Source organism: Diplotaxodon limnothrissa, linkage group LG9 (assembly GCF_057381915.1).
Source record: "Diplotaxodon limnothrissa isolate DT_005_m linkage group LG9, D_limnothrissa_male_GT1.1, whole genome shotgun sequence".
Taxonomy (NCBI): Eukaryota; Metazoa; Chordata; class Actinopteri; order Cichliformes; family Cichlidae; genus Diplotaxodon; species Diplotaxodon limnothrissa.
This window is the reverse complement of record NC_140604.1, coordinates 25,544,216-25,566,642: the sequence shown is the minus strand read 5'-3', so window position 1 is coordinate 25,566,642 and position 22,427 is coordinate 25,544,216. Positions and strand designations below refer to the sequence as shown.

The 22,427-nt window shown below is 42.7% G+C and overlaps 3 protein-coding genes across 3 annotated transcripts; 2 read left to right on the top strand and 1 right to left on the bottom strand.

The window, feature by feature from the left end:
- Window positions 1-4,148: 4,148 nt before the first annotated feature.
- On the bottom strand, window positions 4,149-6,433 carry rpl21 (ribosomal protein L21). Its single transcript, XM_085362356.1, has 6 exons — window positions 6,377-6,433; window positions 5,557-5,635; window positions 5,407-5,468; window positions 5,042-5,154; window positions 4,428-4,578; window positions 4,149-4,269 (listed from the first exon to the last, which is right to left on the bottom strand). The coding sequence occupies exons 2-6, from the start codon at window positions 5,621-5,623 to the stop codon at window positions 4,180-4,182; spliced, it is 483 nt and encodes a 160-aa protein (XP_085218482.1). The 5' UTR covers window positions 5,624-5,635; window positions 6,377-6,433; the 3' UTR covers window positions 4,149-4,179.
- A 1,541-nt stretch (window positions 6,434-7,974) lies between these two features.
- On the top strand, window positions 7,975-16,079 carry usp12a (ubiquitin specific peptidase 12a). The gene is made up of 9 exons (XM_085362355.1): window positions 7,975-8,115; window positions 9,100-9,180; window positions 9,258-9,471; window positions 10,793-11,028; window positions 11,257-11,333; window positions 11,808-11,891; window positions 11,984-12,181; window positions 14,956-15,034; window positions 15,126-16,079. Exons 1-9 carry the CDS (start codon window positions 8,068-8,070, stop codon window positions 15,225-15,227), a joined length of 1,119 nt encoding a protein of 372 aa, XP_085218481.1. The 5' UTR covers window positions 7,975-8,067; the 3' UTR covers window positions 15,228-16,079.
- Window positions 16,080-17,832: 1,753 nt separating this feature from the next.
- Window positions 17,833-18,864, top strand: gpr12 (G protein-coupled receptor 12). Its single transcript, XM_085362354.1, has one exon. The coding sequence runs from the start codon at window positions 17,836-17,838 to the stop codon at window positions 18,862-18,864; it is 1,029 nt and encodes a 342-aa protein (XP_085218480.1). The 5' UTR covers window positions 17,833-17,835.
- Window positions 18,865-22,427: the final 3,563 nt, after the last annotated feature.

Here is a 22,427-nt window from a genome sequence, read left to right as displayed (position 1 = left end):
TCCACACCAACAAACTAGTAAAACTTCATCTGTTTTTCTAGAGCCAGTCACACTTAGTAAGTGCTACTTATCCTCTCAATTCCCATTGAAGCAGTAACGGTGTGTTTTGTTTATTACAATTGTTTCTCTTTTGATTTTTTTCCAGTACTTCCCTTCAGTTACAGCTACCACTTTTCAGAGAATAAATCACAATGGGAATAGAGCTTATTGGGACATTTTTACTTTTTTTGAGAGATTTCAAACCCTGGGCAGATTAACCAAATAAATCTCAAAGATAATACTAACTCTGTGTTATTCAGGTAAAGTGGGAAAGCAGATACTTGTGAAATGTCATATCTGCATATCTTGCCATGTAAGTTCTCCGCATAAAACTCTTGTCTGTGTCCATGACCAACTATCTGCTGTTTGTGTGTGTGTATGTGTGTGTGTGGTTAATATGTAACGTCCTGGGTCGATACAGCTGCTCCGAGCTGCTGGCTGAGCTGACAGACTCAATCTGTGTGTGTCAAATGTGTGATTAAGGAGTTCATAGTGCTCCGCGGCTTTTATCCACAGGCCTCGTCTTTCTGCCCTCCTCCCTCTCGCTTGCTTTCTCTCTCCTATTTACACTCTGTTTCCTCAATCAGTAACTTCTATGAGTCAGGGCCACACATGACACTCCGTGTGTCTGTGAGAACAAGCACACACACACAGGCTCTGTATGTGAGGTGAAAATCACAGAATGAAATAGAAGCGGACAGCCAAAAAATCACAGACATCCCTCTTTGGTTAGTGACCACAAAGTCTTATTGAATTTGTTCTGTCAGCTTTTGCATCATCTCCTTGGCTGAGAATAAAAAAACACCCAAAAGCATGAATCTGATTCATAAAAACCTGGGGTGGCCTTTGTCAGAGGACCAATATTTAATTTTTAATTCAAATGTTCAGCCGATATCTGCATAGATGCCATTTCTCTTATCTAGACACTCCAAGTCAATTCCAGACCTTTCCAATCAATACCAAAGGCTTTGGCTGCCAGCCTGCTTATTGACTGATTACATTTTGTTTTTCAGGTTGTTGGACACGTATTACAATGGCCTGATAACATCCATGCATGAATATCATGACCTCAGGTCTGCAGGGTTATGGATAGGCAGAAATGAGCCTTTTAGAAGTATACACTTTATTTACAAATTCTTCTACAAGTATTTTTTCTCTTTTTAAAAAAAATACAAACTCGGATAATACAACTACAGAAGTAATTTTTTTTTTAAGTCCCTTGAGCTCATTCCTCCTTGCGGGCGATATCTCTGTAAACTGGTCCTAATTTGTGTAAATATTAGGTAGAGCACTGAGGTGGGATGAGATAACCTATTTGTCACGTAACCAGCCAGCCATTCAGCCTCCACTGATTAAACAGCCCACATCAAGCGGTCCACACACAGGTACACAAACACTTACATAGGCATGACCCTGTGTACACATTCTTGTATTCAGCCGGGCAGGTGGGGGGGGGGTCATATATCAGCTGCCAAACAGTGAAACTTTATGATTGTTTAAAATATCCTTATTTTTATGAAACACATAACTTAACATACAATGTGGGGGAAAAAAGTTTTCATGTGACTTTATGCAGTCCTGTCACAAACTAAGTGCACTTTTCCAACAAAGTTGCTTCTGAAGGAGCCACAAGACTTCTGGAACAATGTCCTTTGAGCAGATGAGACCGAATTGGAGATGTTTGGCCATAATGCTGATAACATAATGCTGGTAGCTTATCAGCACAAACACCTCATACCGACTGTCAAGCATGGTGGTGGAGGGGTGATGCTTTGGGCTTCCACCCACAGGACCTAATCCAGTGTTTTACCCTGACTCTGAATTATTGTTCCACATCAAGGCCATCGGTCCCGCAGCTAAAGCTGGGTCGAGACCGATTCATGCAACTCATAGGTACGCCAGCAAATCTACAATAAAATGGCTGAAAATTAAGAATCAAGATGTTGTAATGGCCCAAAGTCCAGCCCGGATATTGCAAAACATAAATATATGGTATTCTGAATCTTTTAAGTGAAGTTTAAATTTATTGATTTGGCTTGTTAGTAATTAATCTAATAATACAAAAAAAAAATCTTCCTCACAGGTCAATACTTTAGATTTGAGATGAATTCAACAGATAACATCATAATTATGAACTCCCTGTAGATTCATCCAAGTGTTTTAGAATCTAGTATTATCTAATATAATATTGAAAATGTTATATCCTGCTTTATTTCATTTTTACTTGTGTAAAAAGACTTCATTGGCTTCCCACAGGAACAAATATAGTAACTATTGTTAGAGTATCATCTTGTTAATAGATGCTAAGAATTTAAATTGCTATTCAAAGGCTTCTAAACCACAGATTTTATCTATTAAATGAGTAATAAGACAAAAAAAAAAATTACTAAAGTCTAAATTATAAATGAATGAAAACTTAAAATGCCCTAGTGCAGAGGTAGGCAGGGGACATCCTAATTATAACATATAACCATGATGTTTGGAGTATGTTTGAGGGAACTGTTGAATCATGTTCTGTGTACACCTAAGGTAAAGTCGTGGATAATACTTCCCCTGGTGACAGTCTCTCACATTCACCAAATATGATACATCAGCACACTTTAGTTCATCTGTCCAGCCACACGCTTGATGCCTTCAGGCTGAGCTCAGCACACACCCTGGTGCACACTGCCACCTACTGTCTAAACAGTAGAAACCCAGCTACCTGACTGAGACCTGATATGCATTTTCATTTGCCTGCTCGATCTAACTTGCACACACCTAATCACCATTTTTATTTTTTAATTCTCCCAGGGAACTCTCGGGCTTCATTTTCTCCCCTTTGATGATATTTAATGAGTGATACATGCATTCTGTTTCTGTATCACTAAATTAAACTGCAAGATTCAAAGCTGTTTTGTTTCATTTAATAAACACGTGGCAACAATTTAGACTCTGAAACCGAGGCTTGCTTTCACGCTTTGCAGGAGTGAATGGGTCTGTAGTGACAAACCAGTGAATGATAAATAACATAATAATAATATATCATAAATAATTAGATAAGTGGTAAATATAATTTAAAAAACAACACTATAGATTAACTGATAGCTGAAAATGTCATTATTTGCTCATTTTTTATACAGAAATGCTCAGCATTCTGAGTTCACCTTTTCAAACCAAAAGTTGCTTTTTTTTTTTAAAGGTCTGGAGTGTTAACGTAGTGTTGGTGTTGCCAGACACTGTAATTGAGCAATCGTTATGACAATAAATTTAGCTCTTAAAAACCTCCAGAAAACTGAGCTTTTCTCTGTTGTATAATCAGTGCCATCGCTTTTTCTCATTTAAAGTCATTCCCCCTTTTATCAATGCCCTTCCACTTATCAGGGAAACAGCTACCCACAGAGCAAGAAGTGGGGCGGCAACCCTTTACAGGTTGCTGCCCTGTTACAGAGCCAATCATTTACACTCACATATGGACAATTTAGAATTACCAATAAACCTAACCCCACTAGTGCATTTCTTTGGACTGTGGGAGGAAACCAGCGTACCCAGAGAGAACCCACCAAACATGGGGAGAACATGAAAACTCCACACAGAAAATCCCCGGACAGATGGTGGAGTCAAACCCTGCTCATAGGACCTTCTTGCGGTGACACAACAGTGCTACCCTGCACCCCTTTTTATACAAATTGTAATTTATTACTTTTGTTTGGCATTACTGAGAAGATATGGACACACATGATCCAGAACAGGGGAAGTTTGTCTGGTTTTCACAGATCTAACTGAGAGTGTACAAATCCAGACATACAGCTTTCTTCAGAAAGCAAGTTTACGATATTTAAGATTATTCTCACTATTGCATTTGGGTGTAAACGCCCATATTGTCCTTACCCTCCTGTGTACTCACAGGGGAAATGTAAACTAGTAGAAACCTGTCAGCTACAGCTGTGCAGATGTGAAATGCTTGTGACATGTGTGCCAGTCACTCTCAGTTCGCCGGTGAAATGAAATTCTCTTTATTTCATTTAGAGCAATCAAAGGAGGAGAATCATCACTGAGTGATGGCTCATCATGACACAGAAATACATGATCAAATGTGTGAACAGATGACACAACTGCAAGGAGTGTGTGTACAAATATCTTTTATTTTAATCAAGCACTTTACGCCATGAACTCGTATGGGATGGGCTCCAGCAGCTGTGGCTCATTTCTCTTAGTGGTGACAAAGTGAGCCTCACGAGGAGGAGCAGGCTGAGGAGACAGGAAAATGAATACAATGAAGCACAAAAATACTCCTTTAATAAATCTAATTATATTCAAATTACACATCTGGGTGGTCTTTTTACTTTTTGAATATTTCAGGCTTTAACAATTCTCTATTCACGTGTTACAATAAACTCGGCTCATACCTGGCGCTTCAGTTCCACCCAGGTGCCCTTCTGCTTGGCCTCCAGCTTCTTGCGCTCATTTTCCTTAACGCGCTGCAGGAAGCTGTCCCTGCTCTTTGAGTGCTTCACGTGCTCAATACGCACATTAATCCTCTTGGCCAGGATCTTGCCTCTGTGAGTGTGAACAATTTCAATTAACAGTTTATAAAAAAAAGAAACTGGGCAATGGTAACGTTTCCTTTAATTGTGTTGTGAAAATGGTCTTTCAATGTCCAAATGTCTCCTGCATAAAATCCCAGGTCAACACAGAGGAAGGTATGCTGGGATTCTTAAGGATGAAATGCTTTCCCCCACATGAATGGCCACCATGGACAGAACGGTTCATGGTAGCAAAGTGAAGATGGGGTCATCTTTCCTCTCACTAGGTAAAGTGCATGAGCCAACACACACCAGTGAGAGCAGACAATAATGATCACATAGTTGGAATCAAGACTTAACCCGGCCATGCCAAGTTGATCAACAGTTTCTCTGATTAGTTATTAGATTCTTTTATTTGTAGACGTTCTAAGTCATCTGGTGTGTGCTAGCTCAAAGTGCACAAATCTAAACATCCAAAAATAAAGGATCTTACTTACTTGACCTGCTTGTTGACAATGATGCCGACAGCATGTTGGGTTACATTGTAGATGCGTCCTGTCTTGCCGTGGTAGCATTTATGAGGCATACCTTTCTGAACGGTTCCTGTGCCCTGAAACAAAATCATAATAGTTTTATCAGTTGCATTTCTACAAACCACTTGTCAAATTCTTTCTCATGGGGAGTAGCTGCTCAACATGTGATGCTTTTATTTAAATTAGGTCTGATTTGAATTAGGCACACTTGGTCATTAAAACACATTTTAAGACATGCACATTTCCCAAAGCACTTTATAAAGAACTCAGCACATTTACTTCATAATCACTGGGGTGTCTCAGTCAGGTAGTGCTTTGATCTTGCTTACCTTGATGTCAACAATGTCTCCCTTCTTGTAGATACGCATGTAAGTGGACAGAGGGATTGGGCCTGTGAAAGAGAGAGAAGGAAAGACACGTTACAGACTTTATACACACACTTGTGAGCAGTTTACCTGCACTTCAAACTTGGGACTCACCATGCTTGCGGAATGGCCTGCTGAACATGTACCTGGTCCCCCTCCTCTTGCCTCTGGTGTTCGTCATGATGCCTGATTACTGAGAGAAAACACTTAGATTAGACACACGTAAGTGTGACCATTGCCTACTAATGTAAACACGTAATTTTAGCAGGTGTGTAATAATATAAGTCAATAAAGGAGTTTATTTACATCTAACTGCGCCAGATGATGGGAAATTAGACCGACTGTCACTTAGAGAAAACATTGTTTTCAACATTGTAACATAAACACGTGGAAGTTCATATTCGTCACATGACTACAAACCTGCTGAATGAGCTCTTTCTACACAAACAGCCGATAAATAAAATACACGACCCCAAATATCCCTCACTTTTCAACAACAGAGGTGCATTAGCCTACAAAACTACTATACATAGCCAGCGCATCACGAAACATAGCAATGCACAGCCTAGCAGGGACAATTCAGTCCGCTATACTGAGCGGTAACTAACATTTTAGAGCCACGTCATGAAAAACGCTTTAATGAAAATGTAAAATATCGGTGTTTCGTGTCTTTCAGTAGGAATAAAAGGGTTTCGGAGGGAGCAAAAAAACTGCTTCTATTAAACGCTCCTCTGCCTGGCAGGCCCACATGGAGAGCCACGCTACTGAACCGGAGGGCTGTAAACGGAGAAAACTACTCCCAGTGACGCATTTTCAACCATTAACAACACCGTGGCGCATGAGGGAACAACTGCGGTGGATATATAAGTGAAACTGTGCATGTAAGAAGGGATAATATAGATGAAAATCGACTTTTAAACAGAGAACATCTTACCCCCGGTCTCTACAAGATGGCGGGTACGGCGGAAAGAGAGAGCAATGGCCCCGAAACTCCGCCTTGTGAAGCTGATTCAGGAAGCCCGTGAGATTGCCTGAACGAAAAAACGACCGAGAGAGAGCAGCGGTAACGCCTAGGTTGAAGACGAATGAAGAAGTCTTGGTTTTGTAGTACATGGATGGCAATTGTCAGACTTTCACATTTATGAAGTGCTGAATAATACAATAATATAATACAACAAAAAAACACTTTCCAGACGCTCAAGTAGACATCATCAGGTTGGCTCTGTGGACAAATATGATATTTCCTGATTATATTTTACTATAAGCCTAGATCGTTTTTAAAACGCATGATATTGTTTCCGTGTTTATTCTATAAGTCTAGTTTTAAATTTTATTTCACCTAAATAAAATATTTTCCAAATGAAACATTCATTTGGAAAATATTTTCCAAATGAATGTTTAACTTTAGTTAGCTATAGTAACATTGGTGGAAACACTACAAAATGGGTTTTAGAATTTAGAATAGAATTCAACTTTATTGTCATTGCACATGCACAGGTACAGGGCAACGAAATGCAGTTTGCATCCATCCAGAAGTGCTTTAGTGATATAGATATATTACAATATATATTAGCAATAATATAGATATGTGAGTATATTACAGAAATGGGTCTATTATGGTATGTTATAATGTACACGGTATGAAGTATGTTGTGTTTTGGGGCATATTTTAGGACTGTGGTATATTTTTAATATTAAAATACAAAAATCCAAATTTTCCTAGTACTGAACAATGTTTCATTAATTTTTTAAAATTATTTTAGCCAAATTTTTTAATTCATAACCTGAAATGCCTATATAGGTTAAAATAACAAATGTAAAAATAGATCTGTATTGTGTTCATTAGCAGGGTGGATCAGTGAAACTAACTTTATATAGATAATATCATCTTTTTCACGTTCTTTCATTGTAGGGATGTTTAACTACACATCTATCTATCTATCTATTGAACTGATTGAATTTAGTTGATACCCTCCTTCCTCTAATTTTCACATTTTGAAAAGCCATCAGTGTGCAAGACTGAACCCCTTTGCGGGCCTGTTCAGGTCCCAGAATTATATGTTTGACACGTCTGTCATATGTGTTTTCTCGCAAATTTATTATTTGTTCCGGTAATTTTAACGCTAGGTATTTACTTAATTAAATTTGATTAAATTTTGTCCTAGAATGGCAGTCTTAAAATAAATTATTTGAAAAAAGAAAAAATGAACATAGAAGAACAGTTGTGTGCAACGCAATGAGGACTTACTCAATGGCTCTGGATGCAATGTAAGCATGCGCAACACTTGACTTCAGTCAACCTTTAATTTCTTCAGTGACATGGGCCTCAACAACACGTCACGTGATATTGCTTGATTTTTATTCGCCAGATAACTGCATCTGAGTAGGCATCGAAGAAATGTCATAATGTGTGGATACAATAGCCACAAGCTTTTTTATATACGCTGTATTGAAGCTACTCACTTCCGTGATTAAAGCTAAAACGGAAGCACCCGACAGAGAACGCTCTCGCGTTCTTGAGCAATTGGACCTTCCGTCGCGAGCTCCGCAGAATCTACCCTCACGAGGGGAGCCAGCCCAGTCTTGTCAGCGCGCTGCGGTGTGGTGGAAGATGGCGCTAGCCGAATGGAAATCCTAATGACAGTCTCCAAATTTGCCTCTTTTTGTACCATGGTAAGTGCGCGGCAGTCTCATACTGTTATTAGTCAGACTATAGGGTGGTACGGAAACCGCGGCTGCGCTGCTATTGGCGTTTTAAGCCGTGGAATTAGAAATGAAAGCAGTAAATTTTGCTGCCAGTGCTAGCCAAGCAGTTTTTCGTCTATAGCCCAGCCAAGCAAGCAGCCACCCACCGCCTTCTCCGCTCCCCGCTTTTTGTTAACGACAGTTGACGGGCACACGGGAATGCTTGCTGCTTTATTACTCATAGCTTGACGACTTATTTGGTTAACATTTCTCACAGCTTCCCCGGTGACAGTGCACCTGCTGCACCTGTGATTTACAGCTAACTAGCTAACGTGAAGGTAACTAAAGCTAAACCAGTGTTTCTGCTTGCCAGCAACTGAAACACAGCTGGATAATGGGTGACTTCCGAGGATTAATCTGCGGTATGTGACGGGAAAACAATGAGGAGAACAGACAAGTTGTCGTGGGAATCTGCCAGATAATATTAACGCGGGCAATGACGACATTGTTTAACATTAGCTGCGCAGTTGTGGACCCATTCCAGGTCCAGATCTACTCTGCACAGTTTGTTGCTGTCTGCACGGCGCGTCCTAGCCTTTCACCCGTACTAAATAATACCAAAGGGATACATATGCAGCCACCGAGTCATCGTAAACTTCAGAAACCTTTGAAATTGAACGTTTTCTGTTCTGAAACATGCAGTTTTGATCAGTTTTGCTTCTCGTGTTGACTTGAGTTGTGTCTAAGAACAGTTAAGGAATTATGACTCCTGGCAAAAAAAGGTTTAATATGAAAAAAGCTGGTCTTGGAGCTTTAAGCACCCACTGTTTTTTTCCATTTATAGCAGCATACATGACCTTGAAAATGTGAAGCTAAGACAGGATTTGCATTGGGATTCGGATGCAGTGTTGAAGAAAATTATCTGTCTTGTTTGAGGACAGTAAAATATTTGTCTGTCTGCTGTGTTTACAGGGCGCCAATGCCTCTGCTCTGGAGAAAGAGATTGGATCTGAGCAGTTTCCAGTCAATGAGCACTACTTTGGTCTGGTCAATGTAAGTGAGCAGTAACACTACCTGTGTTGCATCTGTACCTGACAAGTGCTCACATTGGGTTTTCCTCTTGTTTGTAGTTTGGAAACACTTGCTATTGCAACTCAGTGCTGCAGGCTCTGTACTTCTGCCGGCCTTTTCGGGAGAAGATCTTGGCGTACCGGAGTCAGCCTCGACGGAAGGAGAACCTGCTTACCTGTCTGGCTGATCTGTTTCACAGCATTGCCAATCAGAAAAGGAAAGTGGGAGTCATACCACCCAAGAAGTTTATCACACGACTGCGCAAAGAGAATGGTGAGAGGAACTGATCCAGACAGGGAGATTGGTGGAACAAAAAAAGACATTGCAGAGAGTGAAACTATAATTTGCTGACCTGCAGAGACAGCAAGTAGGGCTGGGCGATATGGCCTAAAATCCATATCACAGTATAATTTGAAGCATGTGCGGTAACGATATATATTGCGATATATTCTTTCCTTCTGTATAACGTATTTTACAAACTATAAGGCACACTTAAAATCCTTTAATTTTCTCAAAAATTGACAGTGTGCTTTATGTATGAATTGTGGTTGTGCTTACTGACCTCGAACAGATTTTATGTAGTAAAGGTGCACAGAAATCTGTCAAAAAATGTTTTAGTACGACTTTGGTAAGCTATGAAGCTGCACCGTTTGATGGACTGCCAGAGCATTACAGCTACCGTAGTCAGGAGCCTTGCAGAGTAATCTGGGTCCAAAACTCCGTCTTCTTCAGGTCCCAAAGTCAAAGGAACACTGCGGCATCACTGAGAGTTACAAACTGTCTAAATTCTTTCATCTTTAATAAAATGATCAGCGTTGCTGCTTTACCAGGTGTAACAATTAAGTTTAACATCCAGGCATCCATGAAAACAGAATTTATTACATTTAACAGAGTTAGAAGTTAACAGAAAGTTAGCTGGCTAGTTTCCACCTAAACATGATATAGCATGTTCTGACTGAGAGATGTCTGAAAAAATTCAAACGTACAGCTCTGCTATCACTTCCAACATAAATGAAGACAGAAAACTAAACAGCAGTGACTGAAGTTGGACTAGCTGGTATATAATGTTGTGCTACGTGATCGCTAGCTACACAGCTACGTTAGCATAACATTAGCACAGTGAAGCTCGAGGATGAACGCTAACTTTTTTCCACTCGATGAAAGTTAACGTGAGAGTTTCTGGTGGTTAGGGACAAATGCAATCACATGGCAGGATCCTAAAAACGGACCAAACTTCAGTCAGGAGAACAACTGAGATAATCCATCCATCCACAATAAGAGGTTAGTCATTAATATACTGCACCAACATGGGAATAGAGCAGCTGCGAGAGAATTCAACATTAATGTTGAAAGTGGAGGAAGCTCAGGTTTTGGCTTTCCCCATATTCCAAAAGTGCTTCTCTTTGCTATTACTGCCGCCCGGCATAATTTGCAGATGATGTTGTTTGTAGCTGCAATGCTTTCGACCAAAACAATATACCGTTTATACCGCCCAACCCTGACAGCAAGACATCCTGTTGTTGTTGTTGTTGTTGCTTCTGAACTTGGAGAAACGCTAAAAATGCTGCTTTTTGTTGCGATTTTTATTCCTCAGAGCTCTTTGACAACTACATGCAGCAGGATGCTCACGAGTTCCTAAACTACCTGCTGAATACTATTGCTGATCTGCTTCAAGAAGAGAGGAAGCAGGAGAAGACAAACGGCCGCCTGGCCAATGGCACTTTGGACTCGCAGAACAACAACAGCAATGCCACACCTGCCCCCACTTGGGTCCATGAGATCTTCCAAGGCACTCTGACCAATGAGACGCGCTGCCTCACCTGTGAAACGGTGAGATTCTTCACTTCATTCTGACACATAAGGTGTCATATCATCTTAACAAGACGGTTGCTAAACAGATTTGTTCAATATGCTTGCAAGGATAAAGCTGCAGTGGCACCACAGAGCTTAGTTTTTGTGCAAACATTGTTTAACTTAAGGAATTAAGACCTGACCGTGTAGTTTAACAGTTATTCTAACCTTTACAAGTCTTTTTGTTTTTTGTTTTTTGTTTTTCAGATAAGCAGCAAAGATGAGGATTTTCTGGACCTCTCTGTTGATGTAGAACAGAATACCTCCATCACACACTGCCTCAGGTAAAGCAACACTGCTGCATCAGCAATTGAAGGAACAGGATTAGTAGCTCCGTGCAACGATTGTGAAAAATGACACCTATTTGATGGTTCCAGGCTCTTAAAAGATAGCATTTGCTGCCTGTTTTCTTCTTACACTTCGTTTCTTTGGGTTTTGGACTGTTGGTTAGACAAAACAAAGCCATCTGGAGACAACAGGCTGGGCTCCTGGAAACTGAAATGGATCATTTTCACTGTCTTTCGATTGAAAAGATCAAGTAACTGCAACCATTTTAGATCTTTCCTAACACATCTTGTTGAAGCCCACTTAAGTCAGACTGAAGTTATTATTAACATTTTTGTTACCGGCCATTTCATGTCAGAATAGCTCCTGCAAAAAGGCCTGTTATTAACTGGAAGTGAGTCACACCCTGCATTTTGTTGTATTTTTAAATGTGGAGTTAAAATTGACCGATTTTCTCTTTTGATTCCTCTCAGAGGTTTTAGTAACACAGAGACACTGTGCAGTGAGTACAAATACTACTGTGAAGAATGTAGAAGCAAGCAGGAGGCACACAAGAGGTCAGTGTATAGGTTCATTTTTAATGTATGATTTTGTTTGTGGTTGGACATTTATATCCAGCGTTGCACTCGTCATTGTTCTTTTAATGTAGGATGCGTGTAAAGAAGCTGCCGATGATCCTAGCTCTGCACCTGAAGCGCTTTAAATACATGGAGCAGCTGCAACGCTACACCAAGCTGTCCTATCGCGTCGTCTTCCCCCTGGAACTCCGCCTCTTCAACACCTCCGGGGACGCCACCAATCCTGAGAGGCTGTATGACTTGGTCGCCGTGGTGGTGCATTGTGGGAGGTGTGTATGTGAACACATAACCGGTATAGAGAGATAAACACTTAATTCTTTGTTTTAATAATAAAATACATTTGAACCCGTAGGCTCAAGAGTAAAGTTGCATTACATCTGAATCTCATAGGGCAACATGTAGACTCTTGTGCATGGGTGGTGCAGTGGTTAGCACAGTTACCTTAGTTTGAACCTTCCTGAGGCGCCTGTGGTGTTAGCTTGCTATGTGTTACTACCTTTCTTCTAGCTACTCCGGTTTCCTCCCATGGTCCAAAGGCGTGCATGTTAGTAGGTTAACTGCTGATTCTAATCTGGCTGTAGAAGTGGAAATGAGGTAGATAAAGTAGATATGACAAAGTTTAGCTCATTTAAGTTTCCATCAATGCTCAGCTGTGTTCTCCTTTATGTCTGTACTGCCTTTGACCCAGTGTCACTGGGAGTTAGTCTGTCAGTGTTTATTCAAGGTGTTTCACTGCTTTTCAGCAAGTGGATGCTGAAACAGAGTCCAGTTTTCCACAGCTGTTTTAGGAATAATAGATTACACTTGAGTTTTTCTGTCTCCTGTCGAACTAAATTCCAGGGATGAATTCGTAGCATGACATTGATGGTCAAGGCTAAAGCCGCTGATTAGTCACAGAAATAAAACCGACAATTATATCATGCATCAATTTCTCTCAATTTTTTGTAAATTGGTTAGTCCGTAAATGTAAAGAGAAAGTAAATATTTCCATTTAATGAACATTACTCACTATTGAGAATGAAGAATGACACTATCAAGTCATTCTTAATTGGGGGTTCACTTTTCTACTCCTTATTGCCTTCTTACTGGGTGCAAGTGAAATACTTCAGTGTTTACCTTTGACAGGTGAACTGCTCATGATGTTACAGAGATGAACCGTACCAAAAAAAAAAAAAAAACATCTGTCTTCCAAGTACAGTTTATATTGCCCTTTATCTCTTCCCAGAAAAGCAAAATAAACAGCAACTCTAAAATATATGGTAGTGGTCTGCCAGCTGTTCACCGCACATCCGCCACTTGTTTTTCCACCTGTCTGGACATACTTATATTTAGGGGTCATAAAATATCTTAACAGGCTTTTACTGCAAAACTTTCCAGGAACCTGAGTTGGTAGAAGCAACTGCATCAGCCACATAGTCTGCCAATCATTCTCTGTAATGGAAGCCCCAGGCTCTATCCCACTTTTCAGATTTCAGCACATTAGTTGCTAGATTTTACTTTTATGCATTATGCTCACCGAAACTTTGTCAAAGACCAGAAACAAGGTACACCAAGAGTCTTCCCCCAGCAAGTCAGCGTGCCCTCCTTACCACAAAAACTAACTAACAGACTAAAACCAGGAATACAGTGGGTGTGTGGATTCTCTGATTTCTTGTCCTCATCACTTGCTCTGTGACACAGCTAACATAAAAAACGGACCCCGTACCGTTTTTGAAAGATGCAACACGGGGAGCCACTTCTGAAATGCTCCATCAGCTCTGGTAGCTGCGATGTACCTATACCCAGAGTATTCCTGGGAAACTCTAACCCTCAATGTGATAAATCTTGGCCTCACAACCCACAGGACACTGTGTACTCCAATGTCCGCTCTCTGACAGGTCACAGCTGTTTCAGAGGCACAAAGGAGACCTAAACAATAACAATCAGGCTGACACTTTTAATAACTGGTCTCATAATGATGATTCAAAGCTTGCATCGTTAAGCTTGCCTGCTTAAACTCGGCAACATTAAGAAACATCAAATTATGATATGTTTTCTAACCCTTTCCTATCATTTCGTCAGGCTTATTGCATCATAAGAATAGAAAGTGTTACATCAAAGCTGCACAGGTGAAGCTGAGGTTAGTCGAGTTAGACAGAATTAATAACTGCTTTCGATTTCAGTTTTATACAAAAAAGGGCTTGAGGCGCTTCCTGGCATATTGTTGTACTTACCAGACTTGCTTGCAGTCGTGTTAACATTTTCATAATTAATAGTTAAAGCTTTGATTGTACCCGTCTTGGCACTTAGCAGTAGAGAAGTGTCTGAAAACCAAACAAATGCAGATGACTCACTTCAAGTGAAGAGTGTTGATTTATATTGAGTGTTTTATATACAGAGTGTTTTAATCCATTAGTGCTTATAAATTGGTAATGTAGAAGTCATTTCTTACCCTTTCTCTCGCATGCTACTGAATCTGTTGTATTATTACAAACCTCCACGTTGAGATGGTCACTGTTGATTTTAGACTTGTGCAGTGAATCTTTGCAGAGTATACAATGTAACTAACGTATGTAAGTGGTAGATGTACGCCATAGCCTCGATGTCCTCCATTGTTCTCTTGGGTTTGTGTTGCATACAAATTATGTCATTGGGCTTTCGGGCCACCTTTCTATGACAGCCCCACCCATATTAAAGTGGTACTCAGTCATAATGGGGAAAATGGCTCAAACTGAGTGGACCTGAGTAAGTGCTTGTTGGGGGAAAAAACTCGAGTCGTTTTGGCAAATCTCCCTCCATCAGTTTGCTGACGTCTCTGTCCTCATATTGAGGTGATGATTGTTATTCTTACTGATTCATTCAAAAACTGCAGTGGAAAAGTAGCTGGAAATGCACAGGAAGAATTAACAGTACCGAACAGGCTAATCACGAGGTTTTGTTACATTTCCAGGGAGTTGGATGTCAGATTAGGGTGTAGTTTTAACACCGAAATATAAATCTCCTGTCAGGCTTAATGGTTAAAAGTGACTTTGCTGAGCTAATGTGCTGTTTTATTTCTCTTCAGTGGTCCAAACAGGGGTCACTACATTGCCATTGTGAAAAGTCACGACTTCTGGTTGCTGTTTGATGACGATATTGTAGAGGTGAGCGAGTTTATTTGTGTGTTTGTGTGATTTAGAGTTCACTGTAAGCCTCTATTTCTAAAGAAAATCATTCTCCATTTCTGTTCCACAGAAAATCGATGCACAGGCCATAGAAGAATTCTACGGTCTCACTTCTGAAATCTCCAAGAACTCTGAGTCGGGCTACATCCTCTTTTATCAGTCCAGAGACTAAATTTGGATCCTTGTGTGTTACTGCATAACCCAAGAGAAATGCTCTGTTTCCTCTCCGTGGACGGCGGCAGACTTTAAACGCACCACAGCAGCCTGCACGGTGTCATACCTGTCTGCACAGCTGTAATCCATACCTGTGCTTTTTACACACTCGGCAGTGCAGCTCAGCTGTGGAAATTCCCCATACGTACCAGCCTGACCCCGTCCTTCCTGCCCCTTCCACAGCCCCCCGCCCATGATCCGCTGCTGCTGCTGCTGCTGCTGCTGCTCGGACAATAAGACGATACTGAATGCAAACTGTGTCAAGATTGTTTTTAAAAAAAGAAAAAGACTTTGAATGAGGGTTGTACAGATGTTTGTTGGTTGTATGAGTGGCGTTTTAGTTTTTGCTTTGGGTGTGGGTTGAATGGGTATTTAATAATTCATATGATGTAACATTGGCCTGGTGTCTTCACCCCCCACATTGTGACCTGGAACGTACTGAGAGAGGATCATGGATGTAAAGGAAGATCAATTGTTGGGGGGAGTGGGTGGGTGTCCCACATAGAGGACACACCAGGCTGTGTATTTCTACAGTGTACAGAATGGTATTTGTATAAATATTACAAGAAGATAAAATTATCATAGGAAAATGTTAGACCTTGAGAAGACGTATTAACACTATGGTGCACTTTTGATACCGTTTTGTAGGTGTTGGCAAGCTTAATGTGAGGGTTTGCTTGAAAAAAGGCCTGTTGTGAAGCGATCATTTTCTGTTTTAAAGAAAAAGAAATAAAGCCAGTAAGAATGAGGCTGGGTGTGCTCCCTTTTTCGAGTCCCACAGGTGCACACTGATGACTCATATGGGGGACTCAACATCGCCCCTTAGTGGTGTTACTTGGTATTCCAGCTTTCCCGCTACAACAGGAGCTATTTTTAATCCATTCAGGCCCAAAAAGACAGGTGCCTTTAAAGAAACGCGCACAGCCGTTGTTACCCCCTGCATGGTCAGTTAAGTGTAGTCAGGTGTATTCACCTCCCCACCCGATTCACTTCACACGAGGTGTCTCTGAGGCAGAGGTGCAAGGGGATGTGACAAAGAAGATGGAGGACAGCGGGAACGGGAGGAGGTTGGGTGACACACATCTGGGTAGCTGTTAATAGCACAGACGGGACCAGAATAGCAGGGCGTCGCGGGAGGAAACCGAGCCTCTGCATCCAGCACCTTCACGCGTGAAACGAGTCGGGTAGCAAAAAGGAGAAAAAAGCCGGGTAGGGGTCATAGAAACTAACAAAACCCTGCAGATCAGGTGATCAAACCTCATGAGATTAGGATCCAGTGTTGCACTATCATATGTGTGCTCTTTGCACGGAAATCGTGTCAGAAAAAGCGAACCGTGCCGTACTAGAGCGCAGACACCTGTACGCGCGCTTCACACCTGTCTTTGTCCTTGAGACGCCACGGACTAGACACATTTAGCTCTTTGCCAGAGACCGGGTAAACTCAGTTAATCTGGCCCATTTGGGACTCCTCCTCCTTTATCACCCCTCCACCCCCCTCGCACTCACACCTCCTCTTCATCTCTTCCGCCGCTGCTCCGCTCGCTGCTCCCTGCACAGCCGCAGTCCACAGCGATGCGCCGTTAACGGCTGAGCCGCTCCGCGCTCTTTTTCTGCTTCCATTTATTCCCCTCTCCCGAGCTGCGTCTCCGTCCACAGTGAGATACCGTGGAAATGTCAGGCTGTCGTTCTTCAATTTAGACCGGGAAGTCTCAGCTCACAGAGTCAAGGTAGGCTGGGTGTGGAGGCGCATTATTGAGCATCCTTGACATGCATGGAAAGATGCCGCCTGTGTGTGTGCGTGTGGTTTTTTCCTCCCCCTACAGCATCCTTTTGCTGACGTGGAGCAGCCAGTGTGTTTCTTATGCAAGGTGCACAGGATAAAACGGCACTTATGGTATGAGAGGAAGAAACAAGCAATTCCTGAAATAACGGGTGCGGTGTCTTCTGTTGTGGAGAGCGGGACTTGTCTGTGAATTAACTTACTGCTATCGCCTCTGGTAGTTTATCGATATTTGGCTGTCTTGGCCTGGGATTTTTTTCTGCAAAGCATGCTCTGCTTTATGTTATCCTCTTGGGATTTTTTTCTCTTGCCACATTAAAAAAATGTTATAATCTCCTTAGCAGTCACGGGTTAAATTCCCAAAGGAAAATACCAGTTAGCCGTATGGAGCAGCGTATTTCTTCAGCGCAGGCTTTTATTGTTTTAAAAGGATGAAAATGAAAAATACAGATTTTTCTTTTATTTAATTCAAGCAACACTGAGGTAATGTGAGGGTTTGCTAATTTGCTCCTAAAGTTCTGTGCACCACCTGCACTGTATATAACCTTGACTGTCTGTGGAATGAGTTACCCTGGGTCTTAACAGCATGGATTGAGATGTACGATGCAGACAGTACTGATGAAACAGCCCCTGTTTTTGTCTTCCCGTGTAAAAAGCCCAAAACATAGAAAAAGAGGCACTTGTGGCCGGTTTATATGATGCTTCTTGTGCTCTTTTTGGCCATCAAAGTATGCATAACATCAGAGTGACCTGTATTTGTTTTTGTCAATTTCAGACGGGGGGCACAATGAGTGAAGAGCCACCAGTCACCCCCAGCTGGCTGGCTCCTGATTCCACAGCTTGGGCCAGTGGAGGTGGTGGACCAATGGACAACAGCACCAGCCTGGGGACGCTTCCACCGGAAGACTCCCTGCGGCCCAGCCAGCTGCCGCTGCTGGTCAACCCCTGGGACATTGTGCTATGCTCATCTGGGACTCTGATAGCCTGTGAGAATGCTCTGGTGGTGCTTGTGATCTGGCAGAACCCGGCGCTCAGAGCTCCCATGTTCCTGCTGATTGGCAGCCTGGCATTGGCTGACCTGCTGGCCGGCCTGGGCCTCGTACTGCACTTCACCTGTGCCTACTTGCTTCGCTCTGATTCAGCCCAGTTGCTGACTGTGGGCTTGATAGTGGCCTCATTTTCTGCTTCTGTCTTTAGCTTGCTGGCTATCACTATTGACCGGTACCTATCATTGTATTACGCCCTCACCTACAACTCAGAGCGGACAGCGGCCTTCACCTACACCATGCTTGTGCTGCTGTGGGGCCTGTCCCTTTGTCTAGGCCTGCTGCCCGTCACAGGGGTCAACTGCCTAGCAGAGGCGGCTACATGCAGCGTGGTGCGGCCGCTGACAAAAAATAACATTGCCGTGCTGTCTGTCTCCTTCTTGCTGCTCTTCGGTCTCATGCTGCAACTCTACGTCCAGATCTGCAAGATCGTGATGCGCCACGCTCACCAAATCGCCCTGCAGCACCACTTCCTGGCTGCCACACCCCACTACGTCACAACCCGAAAGGGCGTGTCCACCCTAGCCATCATCCTGGGTACTTTTGCTGCCTGCTGGATGCCATTCACTGTTTACTCGCTCATCGCTGACTACACGTACCCGCCGCTCTATACCTACGCCACACTGGTGCCTGCCACCTACAATTCGGTCATAAACCCGGTCATCTATGCCTTCAGGAACCAGGAGATTCAGAAGGCGCTGTGGCTGGTGTGCTGTGGCTGTGTTCCCACCAGTGTGGCCCACCGTGCACGGACTCCGAGTGATGTCTGACCAAGCAGACCCAGGTGGGAAGAAAGAGAGGCAACCTGGGTCAGCTCTGCTCCTCACTGGATCTTACCAGTGCCAAAGAGAGAGCAGCAGCAGAGGAGGTCCGGGGCAGTAGTGGAGGGCTGTGGCTTGAGCTCTGGCCTGGAGATGTCATTGGCAGACGCAGATTGGTTAATCATCCACAGCCAAATGGATGCATGGATGGATGGCTAGATGGCATTTTTTTCTTTGATACACGTACCACAGGGCAAAGTATCTCACTGTCTTCCCCAATAAAGACCACTATCGGGACTTCCTCCCGTTCAACCCATGCCACACCCTTCCTCATGTCTGCAGAGAGCACTGAGTGCATCACATGTTAAAGGCAGCAGCTGTATATATAAGACATGCATACACTAAGCGGAACCGGACCACTTGAGGACATGTGCTTATTTTCCACCAACAGGGAGGAATTGTTAGTTTGCGCCTGCGTGTGTGTTTGTGTAAAAACCTCACGGCGCATTAGTTTGTGATGAGCGGAGAAGGAAGGAGGGAGGGAGCCGACCGCGGCTCAGTACGCAGGCATTTCCACAGCAAAGCCCGTCTGGAGCAGCAGCAACCCGGCAGCTCTGCTGCTGCACTCTGAACGTGCGTCGAAAGCTAAACAGCCGCGGAGAGCTATAAATAGACCCGGAGCTCTCTGATCTGCGCCCTGCGTTCTCAACGGAAAGAAATCAAGCCGCTCCCTCTTTCTTTTCTCCCCTCTCTCATGTTCTCATCCCTTTTTTCCACCCTTTCTGGAGGTATTTTAGTTCAGCTCGCATCTCTGAAGGCCAAGACAAAGCACTTGAGAGACTTTCCCCATTAGCCCCCTCTTTCATTTTTTTATTAGTATGGATGGAGGCATCAAACCATATAGAGGCCTGTTGGATTAAATAACATGACTACATACCTCTCCTCCTCCACCTCCTGAGGGGAGATTTACATTTCAAACATATAAAAGAAAAACAGCTGAGGAATAACATGGGTGGTGAAATTAACACAGCTGATCAAATAAATGGAACCAGAGTAGCAAAATTATACTGTTTATTTTATTTGATCATGTTTCCCTCCCGAAGAGCCTCAACCTCATTAATAGGTGTGCATGTAATGGCCCGGTTTAATTTGCATGCAGGTCCCTCATTGCTCTTCCCGAGTTCAGTGTGGTAGGTCACACAGGTCGCTGCAGGCAATGTGCCGTGGTTTCCTGATGTCGCCATGACCCAAATAATTGTGTTTATGTATAATATACCTCACATTGAAAGAGCTAAAATCATTGCACCAAGGTCACAGGAGAGGTTTTTGTTTCAGCATTTTGCTTCAGATGCTCTGATAATGATCATTCCACATCACTCCTCAGCTGCTCTGAGTTAGTTCTCCAGAATATTTTGGTTTAAAAACAGGTCTGCAACCTTCTCGAAATCGTCAAGTCCTTATTTCCTATTCAGCAATAACTAGCCTGTGATTGGTAGTTATTTTTTAGACGCGAAGCAATACTCAGACAGCAATAACATCCGCATCCCACCGCGACTTCTTCCTACAGAGTCAAGTACCATCTTGGCGATGTGTTGCAGAGAACAGGCTCAGCGAACTACGAGTGATGCTTCAGAGATACATCTTCAAATGGATGATAGACACATAATCACTCCCATGGCTGAGGGAAAAGAAAAAAAAGAGGATGAAACTACTCATTCATCACAGTGACACCACTGCCTCATTTCTCCACAACCCTACATCGGTCTTCAATCATTTATCACACCGGGGTGAAAATGTGAACTTTCTTTTCCTGTTGCCTCTGCCTTTTGTGAGCATACGAACTGTCCGTCCTGAGTTTTGTAATCTCAAATGTGTGATTTGGGACTGTTTTGCATGGTCTCTGGGTGTGTGCATGTGTGTGAGTGTGATCCATCAGCTCAGCAGACCAGAATCTGTCTCCTTGTGTGGGTCAGAGGGGGAATAATGTAGGTCTGAGACATATCAAGTCCTGTTGACCTCTGACCTTATAGGAATATGCTGTAAGTCTTCCTGTCAATTCTGAAATAAGTGGCCTCGTTATGTGTTTGTAGAGCTTCTTGGAAGGAGATGGGACTAGGAGGTGGGTGCAGTGGCTGGAGGGAGCTCCAGCACCTCAAGCCAAAGTGAAACGGACTCTAAATGAACTGGGATCCTAGTCCTGCTGGTGTCTTCTGTCTCCTCTATCAGTAATATTTTACTCTACGTTAAACAGTTTAGTCTGGTTGAGGCAGGTGTCCGTTAAGTGACCTCTGAATGATCCTATGAGCTAAAAAAGGCTACTTCCAAATAAAAAGATAATGTCTCTTCTTTCCTTTCTTGCTGCTTCCCCCAACTCTCAGAGAGCCTGATTTGTGGGGCTCCCAGTATTAATCTTTCTGGCCTCAGACCAGGTGGGATCAGTGAGGAAAGTTAAAGGACAGCATTTCCAAGCATTGGAGTGTAGCCCTTGTATGTGAACTTGTGCACAGTGTCAGACTGCACCCTGTAGTCATTTGATTAGCACCGACAGGTCAGACTGGCACACCACAAACCATCACAAACTCTTGTTACTTTACCTTTGAAGAAAAGTCTATTTTGTTATATTCATTGAGAAGTTCTATTTTTTTCCACTTCAGTCTGGCTTGACTTCTTTCGGATTCTGATGTTGTCTTGATATATTAACCGCGCTGTAAAGCCTTTTTCTGAATGTAGTATTTATCAACTTGTTTAACCGACTCTCTCGACTTGTGTGTTTCTGTAAATAAGGCATGCCGAAGAGGAGGGACTTTATACCCACCGTGCATGGTGCTACCAAAGCCAGTCAAACTACAGGATGAGTTAAGGTTGCACCATATTTTCAGTGACATTTCTCCACTTTGGCTGTTAACGTGGACTCTTTGTTCAGTTAAGACTTTACTTTCCTCGCTTCAATATGCACCAGTTTGTCAAGGCTGGTTACAGGATGATTAGGAAGGCTTGGGTAAGCGTATGGGAGATGTTTTGGTGGTACGTGACTTTCTCTCATTGGTGAATGTGAATCTCTTGTGTGCAGCCAACAGTATTGTTGAGATTTTCATTGTTGAACATGTGAAAAAGGGCTTTGTATCCAAGAAAGGCAAACGACTGTGATGTTGGATGTAATACTAACCTGTAGACGCACCTGTTAATGTACCCAAAGGTTTCACGGTGTCATAGTACTTAAGGTTGTGTACTAAACAGCGGTTATTTTTGGTGGGTAATGTTGCCAGTAATGGGCGCTTAGTTAAGCAGGAGAAGACCTAATTTAGAGCTAAATATCAAAACACTCAAGGGTAGGGATGGGCAATTAATGCTCCCAAGGGGAAACCTGAGAAACTGAGACTGTTGTGGAGGGCCCCACCCTGCTGCCAGGGTACACCCTGGACATGTCAACGTCAAAGGATAAATTGGAGATAATTTACCTGAATTTCAGAGTTTTCCGTCTATATATGAATCCCACTGCCCCACTACAAGCAGTTTGTTCTTGTTTCTGCGCCCCACCTCTCCTCTCTTTTTCAATTAATTCGTCGCTCATT